The 25,626-nt window shown below is 50.9% G+C and overlaps 1 protein-coding gene across 8 annotated transcripts in view; it reads left to right on the top strand.

The window, feature by feature from the left end:
• ARSG (arylsulfatase G) overlaps positions 1-25,626 on the top strand; it is a 118,555-nt gene that overhangs the window by 34,156 nt on the left and 58,773 nt on the right. For 6 of the 8 annotated variants that reach the window (XM_014547257.1, XM_005875770.2, XM_014547256.1 and 3 more), the window contains exon 2: positions 13,367-14,112. In XM_014547257.1, the coding sequence (XP_014402743.1) occupies positions 13,895-14,112 (218 nt within the window). In that variant the 5' untranslated portion in view covers positions 13,367-13,894. Of the gene's footprint in view, positions 1-12,360; positions 12,413-13,366; positions 14,113-16,990; positions 17,044-25,626 lie in introns of those variants that run through there. The other 2 variants (XM_014547255.1, XM_014547259.1) reach the window with 2 other exon arrangements.

Below are 25,626 nucleotides of genomic sequence, written 5' to 3'. Positions count from 1 at the left end.
ACCCCGGCGCTGTGCCGCACTGCTAGCGGGGAACGCGGACTTGTTTGGGGGCGCCTGCACCCTTTCTGCTCGCACTCCCTGGCCGTGGTCCTTCTCGCAGCCCCTCTGCGAGCCCAGTCCGGCCCGCGTCCTGAGGATTTGGGGGGTGTGGGATGAGGGGCGCTGGGGATGGTCCCAGGCGGCGCTTGCGGGCAGAACAGGTTCTTTCCAGTTTGAGTGTGAGCTGCGCGCGCGCGCGCGCGCGCACCACCACGGTCCCCAAGTTCCTCCTCCAGGGCCAACTTCCCCCAATTTCGCCAACTCGTGCACCCCACAGTTCCCGTTCCGGGAGGGAGGGAAGGAGTGCCGCAGTGGCCTCAGGGAGCTGGCGTCCCGGCTGCTAAGGGTGACCTGGTTTCCCCCCTTTTCTGCAGCAGCAGCATCCGCGCTGAGTCAGCATCCCCGGCCGGGGGCGCACGCGGACCGTCCTCTCGGGCGTGAGCCACACAGGTGCACGGCTGTCTGGCCCGCGGGGCGCCTGGTGTAGCCTTAGGGACTAATACGTGCCCCTCATCCGGAAGTTCCCGACCCCGAGAGCCCCGTGAACTCAGCAGATATGCACGGGAAACCTCGGTTAAGAACAGTCCTGGAACAAAGCAGTGTCAGATCCAAGGTGTTTCGGAGCCCGCGGGGACACAGACTGTGCTTCCTGTGCCCACCTCGGATCCCCAGGCCCCATCTGGCACCTGCTCCGAGGCAAAGGCTTTATTCTCCGCCTTCCCCTGCCTACTTGGTACGGGCTGCTCTCTTCCTTGGGGTTCGGATAATGTGGTTCTGATGTCAGACTCGAGAGACCCTTGTCTACGAATGCGTGCACGTTGGGTCGCCACCAGGAGGAATGGGCGATGTGAATTTTGATTAAAACCGCTCTTTGCTCGCTGCCTGATTCTCCTCATGATTTGGGGGCAGTGTGTACCGGGTTAAATGCCTTTCTATGCTGTTACTGAGCTCCGCCGTGGGGTAGGGGTAGGGGTAGGGGGCAGGTGTGCTGGCGAAGAGTGCTGCGTTAGGGCCAGTACTCCACAGCCAGGGGCCACCCATCAGCTCTGCAGCCTTGTGGGAGTAACTAAACTTTTTAGATCTGTAAAATGGGGACAATGGCGACAGCTCCCAGAATTGAAAGGTTTAATTTTTGATGCCTGTAAAGTTCAGATCAAAGTGACTGGTCTATGGCTAGCCCTCAGCACCCATTAGTTCTTACTGATTTATTATTTATGGCTTACCAAGTCCAATAACTGACTCCTCACCCCCGCTGCAAGCGATCCTTTTTCGAGTTTTGTGAAGAATCCACACATGGCGATATGTGGAACCTGATTGTAATCACTAAAATGAAACCCCTTAGTGTGCTAACACGACTGTAAGTGTAATCTTTGATATTTAGCGTGTTGCAGAGCATTGGACCTGTCACTGTATTCCGTATGGAATCGTCGTGTTGAATATTGAATATGACACAGCATCCAGTATGTCTGAGTCTTGCTTAGACTTAAGAGCCTAGTGGTGCAGCCCAGCAGTTACAACTGAGTGAGTCAAGCAAGTCATGAGAGGTCTTGGTACTTCAGCTTCTGGATGTTAAAAGTTAGCCGTAGCTGGGCCCTAGCCAGTTTGGCTCAGTGGATAGAGTGTTAGCCTACTGACTGAAGGGTTCTGGGTTTGATTCTGGTCAAGGGCATGTGCCTGGTTTGCAGCCTCGATCCCCAGCCCTGGTCGGGGCCTCCTGCAGGTGGCAACCGGTGATTCTCTCTCTGTGTCTCTCTTCCTCCTTTCCACTCTCTCTAAAAATCAATGAAAAAATATCCTCGGGTGAAGATGAAAAACAACAACAAAAAGAGGAAAGATGGCGCCAGAGGTGAATGAATAATTGGGACAATCACTTCTGAGTATTTGACCAAGTGGGACAACTGGCTGTTGGGACAGAGCTGTAATAATATAACAGTAATACTAAGAATGCATTCTCACGGTTACCTTTATTAATATTATAATTAATCTTTACAGATTTGCTTAGTTCCCAACATTTTATTAAGTGCCTTACATGTGACCCAATTTTAACCCCATCATCAGACTAAGGCAGCTGACAGTCGTCCCCATTTTCTTTTTAAATATAAGTTTACTGATTTCAGAGAGGGAGAGAGAGATAGAAACATCAATGATGAGAGAGAATCATTGATCGGCTGCCTTCTGCATCCCCCACACTGGGCATTGAGCCCACAACCCGGGCATGTGCCCTTGGCTGGAATCGAACCGGGGTCCCTTCAGCCCGTGGCCCAACGCTCCATCCCCTGAGCAAAACCAGCTAGGGCTCGTCCCCATTTTCTTGATGAGAACTGTTGAGGCGCAGAGCACTGGAGGGATTTGCCCAGGGTTTCTCAACGCTTACAGGTACACACTGGCCCACTTGGCAGGTAGAGCTCATCTGGAGATGACAGGTGCCACCTGTGTTTGGATCACAGCGAGTTGGCTGAAAAACCCAGCCTTGCCAGCCACAAACCAGTGGCTCGTGCCCACCTGGTTAGAGGCTGGCTGCCTTCCCCTTGTTCCCTCAATCCTAGTGGAAACCCCTGCTTATTTCACTCCTCCAGGGAAAGCAGAGAGGGAAAGCACCACGTTGCCATGGTGAACACCTCCCCAAACAAAACCACCTCTGTTTAGTTCTAAATCTGAACAAAAGAACCTTTGGAGTCTGGAGTAGGGAACCAGAAAAATCACGAAATTAAGGAAGGGGTCCATCTCCTCTCTCAGCGTCTTCTGTGGTGTTTGTGGCAACCAAGTGGCAGCAGAGCCCCGCGGCCCTTCACTCACAGGGAGCAGGGCTGTAACGATGCCCTTAAAAAGCCCCTCAGCATCTTCTCTGGAAATCAATGGGCCGTGAGAGCCATCCCCACTGCTCTTTTCTAGTCTTCTTCTTTCGGGTCATTTGCATGAAAACAGGTTCCATTGTGCGAAGTTGGCCTGCCTGTTCTCTGTCAACAACATTTGTAGAACTTCTAGTCTTCAAGTTGGGTTGCCAAGCAGATATGACCCTGGCTTGCAAATAAGCTCCCTGCATTTACCAGCCCGTGAGAACTTCAGCGTGGGGGTAAGTAGATGGAAAGGAATCTTGCCCGCTGTTCAGAGCTGGGAGCAAGCCTGCTTTTGCGGGCCGCGTTTTCAGAGCAGCCAGGGAAGAGGGGGAGCGTTTGAGGGGACCTTCTGCAGGAGTCCTTGACTGCCCAGAACATCATCTGTTTCCTAAACCTGGTTGTCTGAGAATCTGAGAACCTGCTGGGGCTCGGGCCTGCTGCTCCCACCGTGGCCTTCCCCTGCTTACCCAGAGCCATGCACTCGGGTGACCTGCCCCTCCCGTAAAGATCTCTGGGGGAATATTGAAATAGTATATCAGGGAAACTGCCTTCCTTCAAGTCAATATGTACCACCCCTTCCCCTACTCCATCTTGTTAAAGATGCATTTCCAGTAAGATGATCTTATGCTTAATAATTGTCCAGGTTTATATGTGTTAGTATAAATTATTTCAGTCATAATTGATACGAACTCAATTCAGAAGGGATTTTTAAAAATACATGAGTAAAGTGTAAAATATTAAATTTCAATTTATACACACTATTTCAGAGAAATGGAATAAGGTAATTAAATACTTTTGAACATGAAAGTGCATTGTGTTGAGACAGAATGGATATATAGTTTTGAAAAAAGAAAAATGATATAACATTTTCGAACTAATGGGAAATGGTCTCCTGTAATTTCTAAACGAATGACGGTGGTTTCCAAATTCCTCTGGTGTTGATACATGTGAAAGAGTAGTTTAAGAATTTTACTATAAAAATAATATTTACAAATACAATCGAAACCATATCTTTTGCAGTTATTTAAAGTTAGGATGAAACATTGAAGGCAACTTAAAACTGTGTGAGGGTGGTGTGGACTGAATGAGCCTGCCCCCCATCTCCAAATTCCTAAGGGGAAGCCCCAACCCCCAGTTCGATAGTATTTGTAAACGAGGCCTTTGGGAGGAATGAGGGTTGGATGAGGTCATGAGGGTGGGGCCCTCATGCTTAGATTAGTGCCCTCCTTAGAAGAGGAAGAGAGAAATACCGTTCTCTCTCTGAGAACACACACAGAGGAGAAGTCATGTGGATGACAACACACACGGCAAGAAGGCAGACTTCTGCGAGCCAAGAAAAGAGCTCTCACCAGAAGCTAGCTATACTGGCACCCTGACCTCACACTTCTGGCCTCAGAACTGTGAAGAAATCACTATCTGTTGTTTAAGCCATCCAGCCTGCGTTACTTTGTTGTGGTGGCCCGAGCTGACCAATACAGAGGGCATTTATTGTGTTTCCAACTCCTTTTAGAGGATACGTAAGCAAGAACACTTTGCAGGTCACCGAGGATAGTCCATGTTCATATGAGGACAAGAAAGATCTGCTCCCTGCCTTCATGGATAAGGTCTTCCCAGGGAGATAAAACAAGCCGAAGAGTCACCGAAGTGTACGGTGTGAGGCCAGGTAGGGGGATATGTCATCTGTGATGTGAGATGCACATGAGGACAGGCCCTGGAACCTGACCTTGAATCCAAGTTCTGCCCTCACTAGCCATTCATCTCCGCTCATCCATGACAGGGAGAGAGCACCTGCTGCAGGGGGTGGGGGCTGGGGGGGTGGGGCTCAACCCTGAGTGGCTGGTGAACTGAGTTAACGTGTGTAAGGGGGTTAGCAGCTTAGCATTGTGCTTGGATCAGATGAGGCTCTGGATTGCTCAGCGGGGAGGTTGAGGAGGATGGAGATCAGTGAAGCCTAGAAAGGCAGGAAAGACCTTGCGAGGACTGGCCAGTGAGGGGTGAACCACGAGGGAGGAAGGCAGGAGATAAGAGAGGGTGTGCTGGATTTGGGGGGCAGGCTCATTCAGTCCCCATGGCCGGAGGGGAGGTGACGATCTGACGTCTGTTACACCCGGTTACCATTCGGCCCAGAGTTGATGTATCCCTGGATGCGTCTCACTCGCTCTGGAGTGTTTTATTTGATTTCCACAATGATATTTGTTCCCAGATTTCTCCGTATCCAGTTTACTGCTTCTAGAGTTTTGTCATCCGCTCACTACTTAAGAAGAAAAAAAGAACATTGCCTTGAGGAGGCATCCATAAACCAGCCAAACCTGCTGCAGAAGTCCTCAAAATAACACAATAAAAATCAAAATTCTCAGAGCCATGTGGTTTCCATCGCATTGCTTTTAGGATAGATCCATGCCACCTGCAGCTTCTATGACACCGTGGTGGGTCATGAAACCTCATTGGAAGTGTCGGAAAGTGCTGTGCGTGGGACCCCTGGGTTTGGCTCCGATTGCAGCAGGCCGCCTTTGGCTAATTTTCGGTGTTGCTCCACGCGTCATGTTGCTCAAGGCCCCAGGAATAAACACCTGCTCTCCTGCTCGGTTTCTGGCCTAAAGGGAGAGGCTGGCTGTTGCCGTCTTGTCTAAACACGCTCAGCCTGCTGTTCCCTGGAACAGAACACGGTGTGAGGTTCCCATGTTAATTCCTTTGGGACAGTACACGTTGGCAGTTCCAGATGAGTAGGGGTGACACAGAGAAGCTAGAAGGGTGCTTGCTCCAGGGCTGTGTTTTGGATCGGAGGCAAAGAGGAGCCCTGCCCTGCCATGGTTGGTGGAGAGTTGCGGACTCCGTAGATGAGTCTGAATGCTTAGGAAGGGTGTATTGCCCGGCCAGCGCTGCTCAGTGGTTGAATGTGGACCTACGAACCAGGAGGTCACGGTTCGATTCCCAGTCAGGGCACGTGCCTGGGTTGCGAGCTCAATCCCCAGTGTGGGGCATGCAGGAGGCAGCTGATCAATGATTCTCATCATGGATGTTTTGTATCTCTTGCTCCCTTTCCCTTCCTCTCTGAAATCAATAACAACTGTAAATATTTTTAAAAAGGGTGTGTGGCAGGGCTGGGTATAGGAAGCGCCCGTCCTTCCGTCCCACGCCCATTGCTCCTCTCTCCGGGCAGTGACTGCTCAGCATAGCCCACTCAGGAGCTGGCCTGAGGGACACGGCCACCTCCCAGGCCACGAAACCAGACTGGCTATGTGTTGGTAATTGTTGAATCTAGATATCGGGTGGGTGTGCATGAGTTTCCCAACTTCTGTACATTTGACAACTTCCATCATAGAATGTTTTTTAAAAAAATATATTTCTTTATTGATTTCAGAGAGGAAGGGAGGAGAGAGAGATGGAAACATCAATGATGAGAGAGAATCATTGATTGGCTGCCTCCTGCACTCCCCCTACTGGGGACCAAGCCTGCAACCCAGGCATGTGCCCTTGGCCGGAATCGAACCCGGGACTCCTCAGTCCGAAGGCCGACGCTCTATCCACTGAGCCAACTCGGCTAGGGCCATCATAGAATGTTTAATAAATAGTAAGTAAGTACTGCTATGTTAAAATAGAATTTCTTCTTAATCCTCACACGAGGATATTTTCCCATTGGTTTTTAGAGAGAGTGGAAGAGAGAGGGAAAGACAGAGAGAAACATGGATGTGAGAGAAACACATGGATGGGTTGTCTCCTGCACATGCCCTGACGAGGGCCTGGGGCCGGGGAAGAGCCTGCAACCTAGGTCCATGCCCTTGACGGGAATCGAACTAGGCACCCTTCGGTCCACAGGCCCACGCTCTATCTACTGAGCCAGACCGGCTAGAGCGTAAAAGAAATCCTTACACATTTGGGAAATAAGCTTTCGAGAGTGGGTTTCAGGTAACTGACCTTGAGCCCTTCCCTCTTGTCCACACTTCTCCTGAGTGTTCTTCTCAAGGGGAGGGGGGAATTTTAGAGGAAGGATGTTGTCCCGAGGCCCGGCTACTCTTCCTGTGTTTCTGACCCGATTTCAGGGACCCAGATACCGTTTCTGCAGGCAACCGGGTTGTTAGATGTGTGGCGTGCGCCGCCTCTGCCTTCCCAGATTGGCTCCTGTGGCAGTCCCAACAGGTGATTCCTGCAGAAAGGCGGGCAGGACATCGTAGCGCCCCCACCCCCACCCCAACCCCGTGGAGGAGTTTCCTGGCATCCTTGGGTTCACGGAAGTGATATTCCCAGCACCAGGATCTGGCTTGACGTCTTCAAGCTTAAAAAACAAACACGCCAGCATTTTAATTATCTAAGAGAAATTGCTCTCCAAGCCGGTATGGAGACACTCGGTCAATCACTTCCTTTGTTCCTGTTATGAGATAAGAAGTGTTGGGGATAGGATGTGGGCACGGTGACTACAGTGAACACTGCCATGCTGGATGTTTGAAAGTTTCTGAGAGAGTAGGTCCTAAAAGCTCTCATCGTGGGGACAAAAGCACTTTTTCCTCCGTTTAAAATTGTGTCTGTAGGACATGATGGATGTTAACTAAACTTCCTGCGGTGATCATTTCACAGTATATGTAAGCCAAGTCATGATGCTGGACCCCTTCATCTTACACAGTGTAGAGTGTCAACTATATGTCAATAAAACTAAAGAAAATACAGAACAGGAAAAAAAGGATTAAAAATTATTTTTAAATATATTTTTATTGATTTCAGAGAGGAAAGGAGAGGGAGAGAGAGATGGAAACATCAATGATGAGAGAGACTCATTGATTGGCTGCCTCCTACATGCCCCCTACTGGGGATCGAGCCCACAACCTGTGCATGTGCCTGACTGGGAATCGAACTGTGACCTCCTGGTTCATAGGTCGATGCTCAACCACTGAGCCACACCAGCTGGGCAAAGAAAGGATTTACTTCACATTTTTTTTGTGGAGCTAAGACTGTGAGGTCTCCCCAGATCTGCCCTAAGAAAGCAGTGTTGCCCTAGCCGGTTTTGCTCAGTGGGTAGAGCATCGGCCTGCGGACTGAAGGGTCCTGGGTTCGATTCCGGTTGAGGGCATGTACCACGGTTGCAGGCTCGATCTGATCCCCAGCCCTGGTCGGGGCTCATGTGGGAGGCAACCAATCGATCTGTCTCTCTCACAGCGATGTTTCTCTCTGTGTGTCTCTCCCCTTCCCTTCCACTCTCTCTAACTGACATGTTAGGGCCCAGGGGCCAAGTTAGGGGCCACGAGGATATTCATTACACGTAGACATTCATCACCTCAGTCGCTGTTTGTCCTGGCAACCGTGGCAAGTAGATTCTCCACTCCACTTGGGCTCCATTAGGGTGAGGCCACACACACTTCAGCGGGAGCTCAGTGTAAGGGCCATGCCAGGGCAGGGAGTGGCCCGGCCACTTGGCCCCCCTCTGGCGCTGTCTCTCACCTTGAGGACCCAGTGGACAGCTCACTTCTCAGCTCCCCCCTCCCTGTTCTGTTGCAACACGCTCTCCTCTCTCTCTCTCTCTCTCTCTCTCTTTTATAAAATATATTTTTATTGATTTCAGAGAGGAAGGGAGAGGGAGAGAGATAAACATCAATGATGAGAGAGAATCATTGATCGGCTGCCTCCTGCCCGCCCCCTACTGGGGATCAAGCCTGCAACCCATGCATGTGCCCTTGACCAGATTTCAACCCGGGACCCTTCAGTCCGCAGGCCAACGCTCTATCCACTGAGCCAAACCGGCTAGGGTCACATTCTCCTTCACTGCAGAGCTGCGGCTGGCGTGGTGGATGCAGGCAGGACCTGCTGCTGGGGCTCAAACCCTCCAGCCCCCGACTCGGTACACCTGCCTTCCCCCGACTTCCTCCAACACTTGCCATTTCTCATGCCTCCGGTGGCTTCTTTGCTGCCCTGGCAGGTGCCAGCCCTTCCTGCTTGCTGCTGCACAGCTTCCTTCCTTGTCTTCTACAGATCCTTCTAGAAAGATCACCTGCTCCGTGAGGTTGCCCCTGACCTCCCTCGCCACTATGCACCTGCCCACCCCCACCCTCCTGGTCCTCTTCCCGCTTTGATTGTTCTGCCCACCACATGTGTTTACTCGTTTCGTTTTCTGTCCCCACCCCCGTCCCCCCAGCAGGAAAGTGCCAGGAGGGCAGCAGGCTTCCTGTGTCACTGCTGTGTGCACAGCGCCCAGCTGACACCTGTCACTTAGCTGGCTGGGTGGAAGGCAGTGCCTGGGGGAGTCATTTCAGCTACCCTCGGGCAGCCGGTGCCTCAGCCCCCCTCCTGGCAGCCCCCACGTGACTCCTAGTGCAGCAGGCGCTCTGACCGGGTTCTGATCTGGGGGCAAAACAACAGCGCCCTGCCCCAGAGACCACCCTCTCCGCGGGCCTTTGTCTTTTTTGGCCTCAGCTCATCGGGAGCTTTAACCAGCAGAGCTTGGAGAGGTCGCCTCACCTTCTGGTTATTTCAGCTGCTTTCAAGGCTCTCTCACGGGCTGCGTGGCCACGGCGAGGCCCCAGGGAGCCGGTCAGGTGATGGACTCCTGCTCTGGTATTGGCACCGCCAAGCACAGAGCACATCTTCGGGTGGCCTCACCCCATTCACGTCTCGCTCTTCTAGACAACAGCCCACCTGTGGGCCACGCCACTTCTATGCGTCTTTGTCTATAAACAAGCCGGGACCCTAAGGGAGGCCAGACTTGAGCAGACCTAGCAGTCCTGCTTTAAAACAGGGGTCATGGAAAAGAACAGGAGTCATTGCGAGGCCGATGGCAACTCCAGTTCACTGGACTGTGGCTCGAGGAGCAGGGAGACGGGACAGGCTCCACACTGATGCCCCGCAAGGAGCCAGCCCGGCCAGTTCTGCTCCCACAGAGCAGATGGAGCCGAGGGGCCTTCCTCGTGGAGTTTGTTGAGTCAGGTGGTCAGGCAGCTTCCAGCCTGTGGAAGGAGGGGTGAAGGCTTTATTTGCCGAAGACTCCCCCTTTCTTCCTTAGCCCACAGCAGTGCATCTTGTTTGCGTCCACGTTCTCTTCTGAGAAGGGGAGGGTGGTGGGTAAGAAAAAGTTGGGTCCAGCCAGTGTGGCTCAGTGGTTGAGCATCAACCCATGAACCAGGGTGTCACTGGTTCAATTCCTGGTCAGGGCACATGCCCAGTGAGGGGTGTGCAGGAGGCGGCCGGTCAGTGATTCTCCTCATTGATGTTTCTATCTCTCCCTCTCCCCTCCTCTCTCTGAAATCAATAAAAACATACTAAAAAGGGGAAAAAAGAAAAAGTGTCAGATAAGGCACTGAGCTTGGTCTCAGCTTGGATCTTTGAAAAATAACCCCGCCCGCTTTACCGAGATATAATCGACAAATAAAAATTGTATATATTTATGGTGTCCAATGTGATGTTTTGATTGTGAAGTGATTACCACAGTGAAGCTGATGAACACATCCATCCCCTCACGTATTACCATTTATTTATTTTTTTCGTGGTGAACACTTTTAAGATCTACTGTCTTAGCAAATTTCAAGTTTGCAATACAGTATTATTAACTGTAGTCCAGGAGTCATTCGTCCTGCATAGCTGAATGTTTGTAACCTTTGACCAACTCTCCCCACTTCCCCAACCCCCGACCCCGGCCCCTGGCAAGCAGCATTCTACTCTCTGCTTCTGCGAGTTCAACTTCTTTAGATTCCACGGGTTAGTGCGATCGTGCAGTGTTTGTCTTTCTGTGCCTGGCTTATCTCACGTGGCATGGTGTTTTCCAAGTTCACCAGGTTGTTGTAAATGACAGGCTTTCCTTCTTGTGAAAGGCTGAGTAATACTGCATTGTTTATATATGTTCTCTATGCAGCACATTTTCCTTACTTATTCACCCATCGATGGACACGTAGGTTGTTTTCACATCGTGGCTGTTGTGAAAAATGCTGCAGTAAACACGGGGGGCAGATATCTCTTCAAGAGACTGATTTCCTCCCCTTTGGATAAATACCCAGATGTGGGGTTCCTGGATCCTACCGCCATTCTCTCTTTAATGTTTTGAGGAACCTCCATACTGTTTCCCAAAATGTCAGCTTGGATCTTTTTTTTTTTTTCCCTGCTGGGGTCTTAAAGTCTGTGGCTTAGAGTCCATCCTTAGAATGTCCTGTTTGCCTTTTCATTGTAGTTTAGAGAAATAAAGGGGGAGAGGACTAATTGTCTCCCTGGAAGTGTGGGCCTGCAGGATACCGGTGCAACGGAGCGCTGGCTACATTGGCTTATTTCCATTCTACAAAAATGTTAAGTATTTCGTGATTCTCTTTGAAAATCCTCAAAGGAATGTTTTATCGTGGAACAATTAAGCAAAAACCATCTATGTTTCCACCTTCATTTTAGCTTCTTTCTTAAGCGAATATATTTTTTTTAAGTCGTTCTGCGTGGGGTCCTTCTGAAATGGATTATCGACCAGGAATGAGGCCACGCCGGCGTTCCAAGCTAAGTAGCTTCAAGCAGGAAAGCCCCCTGTGGTTGTTGCTCGTGGTCAGAAGCCAGTGGCGTGGAGGCTGGGAGTCAACCAGCGGGCCCACGAGAGTGTGCTGGGCGCTCTCCTGGTGCCAGGGCTCGCTGTCCCAGAAAGGGAGACGTCCTTGGGGCCCCAAGATCAACAAATACCAGTGGGATCCAATTGGCTTTGGAATAATAACTCTCCTTTTGGGAAACAGACATTTGCATTTCTACACAATAGATTCATTGACCTCCAGAGGCCCTGCCTGTTTCCTTGGGCTTCCTTGTGACGGTTGAGTCTGTATCTGCCCATCCCTCTGAGTTTACCCAGGTCTCCCAGCGTGGACACAGCTCCTGCTAGCCCCATCCACTCGCGTCGGCCACGGGTCGGCTTCGCCAGCTGTGCGCTCCTTCCCAAGGCAGGATCGCATCGGCCATGTTAAATTCAGCTCTCCTTTCATCTTCTCCGGAGGTTGGGTGTCCCACTGAGCTTTTTACTTGGTCCAGAATTCAAGTCTCTCTCTCCTTACTAACTTCGTAAAGTTCCGGCTTTTAAGTGAACTCGGGGTGATGGGGTTTTGTCTTATGGTTTCCATTTGCAACCCGTGTGGAACGCATCACCTTCCACTCCTGTCTTTCGGACCCGGACGTGTTTGTGTTTGTCCCCGGGAGCCGACTCTTCCCCAGTTGGGCTAGTTTTCTTCCGGGACCTGCTTCAGGGCGTTCTTTCCTGGGCATCTTGCTGATGAAGGTGTGACTCAGCCCAGCAGAAGCTTGATCAAAGAACGGAACCCAGGCCACGGCCTGACCTCCTGAACCTGCTTTATTTTATTTTTTTAAAAAATATTTTTTATTGATTTCAAGAGAGGAAGGGAAAGGGGGAGAGAGAGAGAAACATCAATGATGAGAGAGCATCATTGATTGGCTGCCTCCTGCACACCCCTCACTAGGGACTGAGCCTGCAACCTGGGCATGTGCCCTGACCGGGAATTGAACCATTGACCACCCGGTTCATAGATCGATACTCAACCACTGAGCCACATTGGCTGACTGAAGCTGCATTTTGAACTCCCCAGGTAATTTGTATGTACATTAAAGTGTGAGAAGCACAGGTTGAGTATATATCGTTAGATTTTCTTATTAAAAATGACATTGTCAAGATGTAAATGGACAGTTTCATTAAGAAAAAAAAATTTCTACCATTTTATTATGAAACAATTTAAAAAGATACTGCAAAATTAAAAGAGTCTACAATGAGCTCCCATAGTATCTCCACTTAGATTCTACCATGAACTTATTTCTTTACAGTTCCTTTTTCTCCCAATTAATTTCAGTCAAGATTTTCAAAAATACGTTTTTATTGATTTTAGAGACAGAGCAAGGGAAAGGGAGAGAAAGGTAGAAACATCGATGAGAGAGAAACATCTAACGGCTGCCTCCTGCACGCCCCCTATTGGGGATCGAGCCCGCAGCCCTGGCATGTGCCCTGACCGGGAATCAAACCAGCAGCCTCTTGGTGCACAGGGTGACACTCAACCAACTGAGCCACCCTGGCCGGGCATCTGTCAAGAATTTTGTATGGGATTGTTTGCAGCACAACTGTTAGAAAAGGTCATATCAGGGTCATACCCTTTCTTCTAGATTCCTCGGTGGGTTTGATAACGTCACAGTCAGTGTGGGGATTTCTTGTGAATCAGAGAAGCCTGGTGGGTGGCAGTCCTGGGATCATGCCGAGTGGCGTGCTGGTCCTTGCCCCATCCAAACACTGGGCCTCGGCATTCTCATGTATACAGTGAGTGGGTTGAGAGAGGTCATCTCTGATGTTGCTCCCACCCCTGTGATTATAGGCTCGTTGTAAATATTATCATCACTGTTTCTCAGGTGGAGAAACTGATGAGCCAGTGAAATATTCGAATAATAAGGAAAACATGTGCTGGCATGGAAAAGCGATTATTTCCTAGGCTACTGAGTAAAACACAGCTGCGCTGGCACTTTTCACTCTGTTTTCTTGTCGATTTTTGTTCTTTCAGGAAACCTCACAGAAACATGAAGCCCTCAGCCACCTGGAACTCAGAAACTCATTGGGGACCGACGGCGGCTTCTGGAACGTCCAGGTGTTCTGCAGATGTGAGATTGTGCCCCGCACTCAGCAGCTGGAGTCCCGACCAGATGCGAGACTTGTGCTTCGGCTCTGACATCCCTGGGCACAGAGGGGTCACTTTCTAATCGGCCAAAGCTGCACACAGCCGGTCATCTTCGGGGAAAGCCACATTTGGGGGTGCAGCTTTCCTGACTCTCTTGAGTTAGGATTCTAGATGGGGGCCTCATTTCTGCAGCTCCCACCCTCCACGTAGGCACCACCACCACCACCATCCCCACCAGAACGCTGGGTGGGCCTCAGCATTCCCATCTTTACAGTGAGGGTGTTGCAGTATCTTCTTGCAAAACACCAACCTCCGGAGACTCCCTGCGCTGAGAGTGAGCAGAAGGGGACTCAGAGACGCCTCTCGTGGTGGCCCGCCATCATTCCATAGAACCGGAACCCGCCCCTTCCCACCATGGCCTGGCTTTTTCTAAAGGTTTTATTGGTGGGGGTGAGTTTCTTGGGATGTCTTTATCCTCTTGTGGATTTTTGCTTCAGTGGGGAGACAAGAGCCCCAAAACCAAATTTCGTGATCATTTTGGCAGATGACATGGGGTGGGGTGACCTGGGAGCAAACTGGGCAGAAACAAAGGACACTGCCAACCTTGATCAGATGGCCGCCGAGGGAATGAGGTGAGTTGAGGATGCTAAGTCCTACTCTCTCTATATAAAAGCCTAAGCGACCGAATGACTGGTCAACCAGTCGCTATGACATGCACTGACCACCAGGGGACAGATGCTCAACACACAGGATCAGGCTCCGTCCTGTCTGGATCTGGCCTGTGGGGATCGGGCTGAAACTGGCTATCCGACATCCCCCCAGGGGTCCCAGGTTGCAAGAGGGCACAGGCCAGGCCGAGGGACCCCACTGGGATTCGTGCACCGGGCCTCTAGTATATGTATAAAAAATATATATATATATATATATATTTTTTAAAATTTATTTCAGAGAGGGAGAGAGAGATAAAGACATCAATGATGAGAGAGAATCCTATAGGCTGCCTCCTGCCTGCCCCCCACTGGGGATGGAGCCTGCAACCCGGGCATGTGCCCTGACCGGGATTCAAACCATGACTTCCTAGCCTATAAGTCGACGCTCAACCACTGAGCCACACTGGCCAAGCAGTCCACTTCTTTTTGGATGTGTTACTTGCCTCTTTTGGGGGGAGGGGACAGCATAAAGCATTTAAAGAGCAACTAATGGGTCCATGTTGATTTAGTTATGCGATTGATTAATGTGGTATGAAGCCAGTACAGCTTCATGGAGAAATCCATCCATCCATCTATCCATCCATCTGATAACATTCAGAATCTGTGTGTGTGAGGAAATCAGAATACCAAGGGGAACAAGATAAAAACCCTGGCCTTCGAGGTACTTATTGTCTGGACGTGGAGACAGGTTCAGTGGAAAGTAAGGATTAGGATCTAGTACGTGAGTCTGGAGTTCCTGGGGAGGGGTTGGAACCCAGCCTGGGGGCTTGAGGGAGAAGGTGACCTTCGAAAACCAGAATCAGGGAGGCAGAGAAGGTAAGGGGACTGACTTACGAGGTGACTACTTAGTAGGCACACGTACCCCAGAGGGTCTGCACTGAGCGGATAGAAGTGTTCATAAGTTTTTTGTCCAAATGCCTAGCCCCTCCCCACATCGCTAGAATTCAAGTATCAGCTTTTAACCCTTTGGGCCTTCTCCTCGGGCTGACCTTGATCCGACTGGCCGGCTCACATCCCGTCTGCCCTGGGTTGCTCCTCCATCCTGCTCCGTGGGGCCGCTCCAGCTCGCTGGTGGGACAACGCGGGGGCATCTCCACAGAGCTTCAGCCAGAGTAACCTGCGTAAGTCTCCTGGCGGGTGACTGGAGTCAGGCAGCACCTTCGTGGCCGGGAGCTGCCCCCTGAGGTGTGGACCCTTGGGGTCCCGCGTGTGCTCTCACCTTTCCGGTCCATCCTCCTCATCTCAGCCAAGGTGACCTCTCTAGAAACACTCCTCTGCTTCCAGTCCTTCAGAGTGACCTTGTGTCCCTAAGGATAAAACCCAACTCCGCCCAGCAGCTTCCGAGGCCAGCGCGTGCTCCACGCTGGTCTGCAGGCCCCTCTGGCTGGCAGCTGTCCTCACCTATGAGATTAGTTCCCCCTGGTGCCCTTCCCACTTCCTCTGTTGAATTCGTTTCTGCTCACCGTTGGGTTCCAATTCCACACGCGGTCCTCAGGAAAGCTGCTTGGATGCCCCAGGTGAGCTCTGCCATCGCCCCTGCAGCTCTCCATGGCGATCGTCGAATCACCTGAACACCTGCGTCGGGTTGAACAACGTCCGCCCCACATTCATGTCCACCCGGAACCTCAGAACGTGGCCTTCTGTGACAACAGAGTCTTTGCAAATGTATGTCAGGATTTTGACGACGTCATACAGGCCTGAGGACGGGTCCTAAATCCAATGACTAGTGTCTTTATAAGAAGAGAGGACACTGAGAGACACACGGAGGTGGGGATGGGAAGATGGAGGCAGAGATTGCAGCGGTGCCCCTACAAGCCAAGAACACCAGGGGCTGCCGGCCACCACGGGGAGCTGGGAGCGAGGCTTGGATCAGAGTCTCCCTCTGAACTTCCAGAAGGAACCAATCTGGAGACATGGGGACTTCAGCCTTCTCACCTCCCGAGCTGGGAGAGACTAAATTTGTCATTTTAAGCCGCCTAGCTTGTGGTCATTTGTCACGGCCGCCGCAGGAAATTCGTACACCTCGATCCCAGCTCTGGGCCTCAGGGAGAGAAGTGCCTTATCTATTCTTCCCCTTTATATTCTTAGCTCGTAGCACAGTGCTCGTTACATAGTAGGCAATTCATAAATCTTTGTTCTTCAATAAATGGGCCTTAGGCATTCATCATGCCTCGAAATGTCACCCCAAGTTTTCCACGTAGGGATTTCTTTTTGGGGAAGGAGTTAAACCATACCATTTACCAGATCGCCAAAGGAAAATGGGTTGCCAAAAGCTTGGGAACTTGTGCTTTTGGTGGCGGGTGGGTTAGTGGGGAAACTGATATGTGGGAGGTGGGGGAGGGCCTGGGCATTCTCAGGGGCTGTCCCCACCTGCACGCTCTCTTCCTGAGAAAGAGGGGCCTCAGGGACCAGAGGCAACAGAGTGTGGTGAGCCCTGCAAGCTCTTTCTCCCATGAATGGAAATACTTTCTCCATCTGAGCCTTGTGACGGGCCAGGCAGACAGCCCTCTGGCCCAAGGTCCTGGGCTTCTCACGTTGGGCTCTGTTGACAGGAAGGCGGGCTTCCTGTGCGGCCGAGGATTAATCTCTCCCTGGCTGCTCCCCCTGCCGCTCATGCCAGGGGGGAACCAGGGCTCCCAGACCAGAACTCTTCTGGCCAAACAGGGTGACTTGAGAACATAACTTTTCTATTGTCTTTTGTAAAGATTAGCACATTCGTTTCCTAGGACAGCCTCAACAAGTCACCACAAACGAGATGGCTTAAAGCAACGCCGTTTGATCCTCTCGCCGTTCCAGGGCCCAGAAGTCCTCCACCGAGGTGCCAGCAGGGCTGGTCCTTCCAGAAGCTCTCAGGTGGGATCGGTCCCAGGCCTCTTCTAGTTTCTGGTGGGTGCGGGCGGCCCTTGGCCTTCCTGGTGTGTGGACACAGCACTCCATTCTCTGCCTCCGTTGTTACATGGCGTTCTTCTCCCTGTGCACAGCTGAGCTGAGCAGTGCTGGCGAACATTTGAAAGTTAAAAAAGGATAGGACAGCCCTAGCTGGTTTGGCTCAGTGGATAGAGCATCGGACTGTGGATCGAAAGGTCCCGGGTTTGATTCTGGTCAAGGGCATGTACCTCGGTTGCAGGCTCCTCCCCAGCCCGGGCCCTGATCGGGGCTCCTGCAGGAAGCAACCAATCGATGTGTTTCTCTGACATCGATGTTTCTCTCTGTCTCCTCCTCCCTTTCACCCTCCCTAAAAATCAATGGAAAAATATCCTCAGATGAGGATAAACAAAAACAAACAAACAAAAAGGATACAATAACCAGAAGAAAATCAAAATGTCAGAATTTAAGTGAAAACGCCGAGGACTTAGTAATGAACTACAACTTAACCGTTTCAAGCAGGTAGAAAACTGGCGTGGCAAGGTAGGGTGGAGGAATGAAGCGCTCAGGCTGTAAGGAAACGGACAGAGGCTTTCCCTGGCCTCTCTTCCAGCTCTCCAGGCGCCCGAGAAATGTGAAAATCATCCAAGTCCTCAGGAGAACCCAGTGAATGATCCTGACGGTTCGACGCTAGTTCAGTCCTTGTGGGCAGCGCGGCCAGGGAGGGCCATGGCTGGTTTCACCTGATATGGAAAAGCCACTTATTTCTTGAACATTCTCAGGCTCAGGAGTAACCTGCGTAAGTCTCCTGGTGGGTGATGGAGTCGGGCAGTGGCCTTCGGATGTGCAGACTAGGGTTTGAGCACCTGAGCAGGCTTGACCCACAGGCGTCTGAGGGGAGAGAAGGGTGCCCCGTGACACAGAGAAGTGGTCCCAGCCAGCAGAGCCCACATCTGCCCACTCACTGGAATCGTCCGCTGGGCTGGCTCAGACGTGAGGTGGACGGTACGTTGTAAATACATTTCATAGGTGGATAGACCTGCACTCGAGCAGTGGTCGGCAAGCCGCGGCTCGCGAGCCACATGCGGCTCTTTGGCCCCTTGAGTGTGGCTCTTCCACAAAATACCACGTGCGGGCGCGCACGTACAGTGCGCTTGAAACTTCGTGGCCCATGCACAGAAGTCGGTATTTTGTGGAAGAGCCACACTCAAGGGGCCAAAGAGCCCCATGTGGCTCGCGAGCTTCAGTTTGCCGACCACTGGACTAGAGTAACTGCGTTGGAATTCTCTCCCTTCCTGCATCACCTCTTTTCTTCACCGCCAACAATTTAATCCTCCTTAAAGTCGGTGCCATTGCTGAGACTTCTAGGCGGTGGCTGAGCTAGAAGTCCAAGGGCAGTGTTCACCCCTGGGAGGTCAGAGGCTGTCAGGGGCTTAGGCTGTTTCTAAAAAGGGCCCCAGCAAGGAGTGAGATGAGCTGTCAGTTCAGCCAAACACCCGATTGGATTTCTGTTCTCAGCATTGGCTTTCGCAACTATTCCTCCATCCTGTTACCTCCCAGGACTGCCTCAGCCCTCTGCCGCCCCCGGGGTTCACAGTAACCTAAAGGAAGAGGAGAACCAGGCTGGAGCCCAGAGCTGCAGGGGAGTGTAATGAGGTCTGGCGGACGCCGTGAGAACTAGAACTTTCTGAAGGAGACCTACATCAGCAAGAAGGCCCTTCCCCCACCATGGAATTCCCATCCAGCTCTGCCCGCCCCCCTGTGGTAATTCAGATTCAGGGCTGAGGACCCTCATCAGGGAGACATCCTCTTGTCGTGTGACCGTCATCGTGAACTCTGAGATGGTTGCTTTGGGAGGTCCCAGCCCATCTTTTCCTTGTAGGCTCTCAGCGTCAGGGGACAGGCAGTTGTACATCGTTGCCGTTGGGTAAGTAGGTCAAGGAGACACTGAAATCACGCCCTGCCCGCCTGGGGCAAGGTGAAGCCTATAGAGGTGGTACTGCGGGCTTTACCCTCGTGTCTGTTTCAGTGGATGGGGACGTACAGGCACACGATAATCTGGATAGCAGCTAATCTTAGAGAAAAGGAACTGAAATAGTAACCAGCGAGGCCTTGGCGCCGGCTTGCTTCACAACTGCAAGTTCAAAATAGCCTGCCTAGTGGCTCTCATTCGTTTCGCTTCCAAGCCTCCCCACTACCTTCATTCAACGATGGGCCTCTACTAAGAGCAGGTCATGAGACAAGGCCGGAGACCCCAGCCAGCTCTGCCCTTCCAGGCTTGCAGTCCTCTGGCCAAAAAAGACAAGAAAACCAGCATTTGGAATGCAGAAGGTGATGTGCTGTCAGTGCAGGAATTGTGACGTGTGACCCACCCTTCATAACCCGAGTTTACATCCTACAGGACGGAATTAGCACGTCATTTACACCTTGGTCACAATCAAGCATGTCCATGCTGCCCCGCCAGCGTGGCTCAGTGGTTAAGTGTCGACCTATGAACCGGGAGGTCACTCCTGGTCAAGGGCACAGGCCTGGGTTGTGGGCTCGATCCCCAGTAGGGGGCGTGCAGGAGGCAGCAGATCAATGATTATCATCATTGATGTTTCCATCTATCTCTCCCTCTCCCTTCCTCTCTGAAATCAATAATAATATAAAAAAGAATGTCCACGCTGGGCTTCTCACCTTTTGGGTGATAAGAGCTAAATTCCTCAGAGCTACATCATATTGGAGATAGTGCTGTGGGACTGTAAGGAAAGAAAGGCCATTTCTCCACAGGGAAGCCACGACGTACTCAATAATGCTCATCTGTTAGGAGGCTGAAGTCCAAGGTCAGGTTACTAGCACGGTCCGGTTGTGCTGAAGTGAATGCTGAGACCTTAAAGATGAGTAGGCATCAGCCAGATGAAGGGAGAGGACAGAGTGTTGTAGGCAGAGGGAAAAGCATGAACGAAGACCCACAACTGAAAGGTGCCCATTCACTCAACAGATATTCCTAAAGGCTCCCCCAGATACTGTCCTAGGTGCTGGGAATGTGTGAGTGACCCCAACAATATGAGGCCCTCTCTCTCCTGGGGCTGGCTGGCATCGTAGTGGTTGACTATGGCTGGGACAGGGAGCGTGAGGCTGATCTGGTGAGCAGGTGGGTGGTGAAGGGCATCGTGTGCATGCTCAAGTGTTTGACCTTGATCCTGAAGTCAGTGGGCAGCCCTGAGCACTGAGGACATTGACCTGCATTTGAGATGGATTGTCCCAGCTTTCTAGCGGTGGTCCCCTCTGGTGGAGGGCAGGGGGCACATTGCAGGTGCCTCCAGGATTGCTTGGCTCAAGGTCGTGGCAATGGGGAGAAGTGTTGGTCTAGGACAGTGGTCGGCAAATTCATTAGTCAACAGAGCCAAATATCAACAGTACAACGATTGAAATTTCTTTTGAGAGCCAAATTTTTTCAACTTAAACTATATAGGTAGGTACATTGTTATTAACTTAATTAGGGTACTCCTAAGGCTTAGGAAGAGCCACACTCAAGGGGCCAAAGAGCCGCATGTGGCTCACGAGCCGCAATTTACCGACCACGGGTCTAGGAGGCACTGAGATGCCTGTGTGTGCGTCTTGCTTTCATGTACCTTGTGTGTGTCCTTCCTTGAGTGTGAATGTGCACATATCCACAAGGAGAGTGCGAAGAAGAAAGGGGAAAATTGCCAACGATCATACCAAGTTCAGCTGTCAGGAATCTTTTTTTGAAAATATCAAGAGTATGAGTAGGTGTATGAATGAATGAATGAACAAAACACACAAACTTTGCTATTTGCTGTAGTTTATAAAGGGCCTGCATACTGGCTATCCCAACAATCCCACTTAACCTTCTGAAGGATGAAGGAAACATGGGGGCTGAGGTGAGCTGGTCTAAGTCCTACTATAGCTTTTTTTCTGGTTCTTACTTCCCACTCCTGTCCCTCTACCCACAGAGGCCGCAGCAAATTATTTTTTCAAACCTATTTCCACCTCCAAGCCTTTAAATTATGAATGGAGCAAAGGTAGTGTTTATTCCAGTCACATAGCAATTTAGAAAGTTGCCACAGAAGGTGTCATCATCTATTTTAAATTCCTTATAAACGAAGGCCGGACACGCTTAACTTTGCAACGTTATGTCTCTCCAGGGCTCTGCTGGTGGCGTTTCCAGCGCTCACCTCCCCTGATTCTAATGCACGTAATTTATGCCGTGGCAAGCGGCTTTGGTTTCCGTCTGGCTGTGTCTTAATTTGAGCTGATTTTCCCGTTAACAGGCTGCTGTAATGTCTGGCTCCGTGATTCCAGCTTTGCTTTACAATGCATTTTCAGACTTTAATTAGGACCCCTGTTGGCGCACTGGCCTGGGCCTGCCCAGATAGATCTGGGGGAAAACAAAAGAGGCTTTCCAAAAGGCAAGACCATTTTATTCCTTATTAATTAGTCCCCGCCAAACGGAGACAGAGGTGGGAGGGGGGAAGGTGACAGGCAGGTCAGCTCAGAGGGCTGCGTGGGATGTGGTTAGGGTTTTATTTGCAAGGGGTGCAGTCAGGGTTCTCCAAAGACTTGGAAATAAAGGAAGTAAGATTGCTTCTGAGAGTTAAGCTGTGAACTTGATCACACGGTGGGGCAGGAACTGAGCCCTGAAGACATCCGCTTAAGCGATTATGTGGAAAGTGGACTAACGTGTTTTTTCCAATCAAACGACGCGGGCCTCTTTCTCTTCCAGTTTTGTTGGTTCGTCCACCGGATTTGGACAGAGCCGATCCATCCCAGCAGGGCGCCCTGCTTGGGGCTGGAGTTGCAACTCTAGGTCCCATCCTCACAACACCCACAGACTGGGAAGGAGCTCGGAGCTCCATCTTGCTGTAGAAATGTGCTGCAGCTGTTTCCAAGGTGATGGCTTTACCACGGCCAAGGAGAGACTGCTCTCAGGAGAGTCACGGGAAACGGGCGAGCGGGGTCGGGGTCAGGGTCAGGATCGCCATGTGTTTTTGGCACTGCCCAGGTGTATTCGCTTGGGCTGCTACAACAAATATGACTGAGCGGGGAGCTTAAACAATATGCATTTATTCTCTACAGCAGGCATGTCAAACTTGTGGCCCATGGGCCACATGCCTTGTTTATTTGGCCTGTCTTAGCCTTTGAGTTTGACATGCTTGCTCTACAGTGTTGGAGGCTGGGAAATCCAAGGTCAGTTTGCCAGCGTGGCCAGGTTGTGCTGACGGCCTCCTTCCTGGATGGCAGATGGCCGACCCCTCATTGTGTCCTCACGTGGAGATAGAGAGAGCGCTCTGGTCTCCTCCTCTTATCAGGGCACTAATCGCATCCTGGGGGCCCCACCCTTATGACCTCCTCTAAACCTGATCACTTCCCAAAGGCCCGACCTCCAAAAACCATCACATTTTTAGGGATTTAACAGACGTATTTTGGGGGACACAAACATTCATCCTGTAGCATTAGGGATGAAGAAGTGGTGGTGAACAGCCTCTGAGCATCCCAGACCCACTGGCAAAGTTCAATCCACTGTGGACAGAAGTCCCTTAAGCTTAGCAACTGAAGGACTTTTCTTTGATCCATTTGATGCCCTCAGTTAGTTAACTCCACACCCACCAAGGCAAACTTTGGAGTCTGGCTTCTTGTGCAGTTTATGAGCAGGAAGAAAACATGGACCACTGACGCGCTGGTTCCTGTGCCCATCCCCAGAGGTCAGCTGGGAAATGGGTGTTCTGGTGTCTCTCTCTCTGGCTTCCATGGTTGTGTGGAAGTCAGTCAGGCTTTGGAGCTGACACCACCGAGGGTGGGTGTTGGGACCTCCTCAGCCTAAGGCCAGTGAGCGTGGGGGCAGGGAACAGGCATCCACAGCCCCACGGGAGTCCTGGGGATGGGCAGGTGGAGAAGGGGTGCAGGCACCACAGGAAGGGGTGGCTCTCATAAGGGCTTCAGATGAATGTTTCCATTCAGACAAGAAGAGGCTGTGGAAGTCAAGGTCAAGGCCCATCCTCCTGGGGGACAAGGAAAGACTGTGTGACAGTCTTCAGAGGATAGGTAGGAATTGGGGAGGGAGGTGAGGGGTAAAGCACCCTGGGCTGAGGTACGGCAGAGCCAAGGTGTTGAGCTGGAGAGTTGTGTGTGGGATGTGAGATGCTCCAGGAATCAGGGTCCTGTTGAGATGAACGTTGGGCCTATGTAGGTGGTGTATTAGTTTCCTGCAGCTGCTGTAACAAAGGATCACAAAAGGAATGGCTTAAAACAACAGAAATTTATTCTCACAGTTCTGGAAGGCAGAAGTTAAAAATCAAGGTGTTGACAGTTACGCTCCCTCAGAAACTCCAGCAGAGGTTCCTTCCTGCCTCTTCCAGCTTCTGGTAGCCCCAGGCATTCCTTAGCCTGAGGCAGTATAACTCCAGTCCTGGCCTCTGTCCTCACAGGGCCCCCTTCCCTCTGTGTGTCTCTGTTTGCATGTGGCATTCTCTTCACTGTCTCTCTCTCCTTATAAACACAGCAGTTATATTGGGTTAAGGACTCACCTGTAGAGAGCGCCTGGGAAGGCACATGAGCTAATTGTCAGCTGAGTCCAGTGGTGTCAGCAGAGCCACGTCCTGGAAACATAGTGCCAGAGGGGCAGGTATGTTGTCAGCCTGACCCTTGGCTCAGGTGCCAGGGGGTGGGTTTCATTATCTAAGTTCAGCCAGGCGCAAGGAACGGATGTAATTATCTGGGCTCAGCCAGGAGTGACAATTACAAAGAAGCCACAAGAATGAAGAATTACAGCTTGATCTTTAACCGTGATTTCACATAATTTCCTTTGTCTTAAACTCTAGTAAAACTTCCTGGAAACATGCTGTATATCATAAATGCGCTGCACCAGCTCTGGGACGCTGTCTCTCCATCAGAGGGCAGCTGTCCCACCCGGTCCCAGCTTTCCCTACTGTGTCTGTGTCTGTCTCTTTTTTTTCCTTTTCTCAATCTGCAGCAGCCCCTACTCAGGAATTCATCCGCTCTCTAGCCATGCTGGTTGCGGTAAAGAGAGAAAACTTATACTCACCCTACTCCACTGTTACCTCAACTTAACTAATTATCTCTGCAATGACTATCTTACCTAATAATAGACAAACATTAAGTTTAGTCATGTTCCTCAAGGACAGGAAAATGGCTAGACTGGTCATGTTTCTTCATGGTGTCTGGCGGAGGGCTGGGCATGTGATAGTGTATAGTGGATACAGTTAGCTCTTGTTATTGGTGGTAGTTATGTTCTATAAGGTCTCTGTGAACACTGAATTATTGGATAATTATTGAATTATGAAGAAACCTGAGCCATTGCTTCTAGGGGAAATACAGGGCTAGGTTCCTATGTGCCTCTGGCCGTATTTTCATCAACTAATCAGTACAGAATCTTGTTTTTTGTGTGTTTCTGTTTAAAGGCAGCTTTTTTAATATATATTTTTGATGCATTAGCATTGAACTCACAGCCCACAGCACTAGAACTCATTCCTGAGTGAAGCTTATAGAACATGTATATTTTCCCATAAGGCATATCACAGTCTCCATGAGCTTAGGACCACTGGGCAGCACTTCAGCCCTCTGCTCGAGGGCCATTTCAAACAGCGAAATCAGCAACAAGAAGAACAAAAATGCAAAAACCAAGGTACCAACCAGACTCTGAAAAGGAGGACACTTGCTTACAGGATGAGAGCCGACTTCAGCTGGGCCTGTGCACATTGGGTGGCTGAGATTTTCCAAAGGTCTGCATGTGACTCTGTATAACCGAGTGAGAGCCATGGAGTATTGATTTTGGGGGTAAAAATACACTTAAGAAATATGGAATCTATGTATATATATAAAAGCCAGGCGACCTAACGGCCGATGGCTATGACGCTCACTGTGGCAGCCAACCTCCCGATCAGGGGCAGGGCCAGCCAGCCAAACCACCCGTGGCCCCTCCCCCTGCCAACCCCGCCCCTGATCGGTCCCCCGCACCCCGATCACTGAAGTGTGACCTTCAGTGATTCTAAGTACATAAATGCTCTCCAGCCTTCATAGACCAGGAACCTGTTCATGGTCTGGACCGTCAGTCAGGTGTCCTGGAGAGGTGCCCAGCACAACCACCATCTTCCTGCGTTCTCTCTCCACTGCTTCCTACCAAAGAGTAGGGGCTGCTGCGGATTAGAGCAGTGGTTCTCAACCTTCTGGCCCTTTAAATACAGTTCCTAATGTTGTGACCCAACCATAAAATTATTTTCGTTGCTACTTCATAACTGTAATGTTGCTACTGTTATGAATCGTAATGTAAATTTCTGATATGCAGGATGGTCTTAGGCGACCCCTGTGAAAGGGTCGTTCGACTGCCAAAGGAGTTGCGACCCACAGGTTGAGAACCGCTGCTGTAGAGGGTTTGTCAGCAGGGAACTAAACCGCATTACCTGTGTAGGGAGAGGCTTAGAAACAGAAGTTGTAAGTGTCCCTGTCACTAAAGCGCCTTTGAAGCTTCAACTCATCCGAAAGCCAACAGCAAACATGTATACACCCTGCAAAGATTTTTGACACTAATAACTCCCCCCAGCCAGCCCG

The sequence above is a fragment of the Myotis brandtii genome, unplaced genomic scaffold (genome assembly GCF_000412655.1).
Source record: "Myotis brandtii unplaced genomic scaffold, ASM41265v1 scaffold469, whole genome shotgun sequence".
Lineage (NCBI taxonomy): Eukaryota > Metazoa > Chordata > Mammalia > Chiroptera > Vespertilionidae > Myotis > Myotis brandtii.
This window is presented reverse-complemented; position numbering and strand designations above follow the sequence as displayed.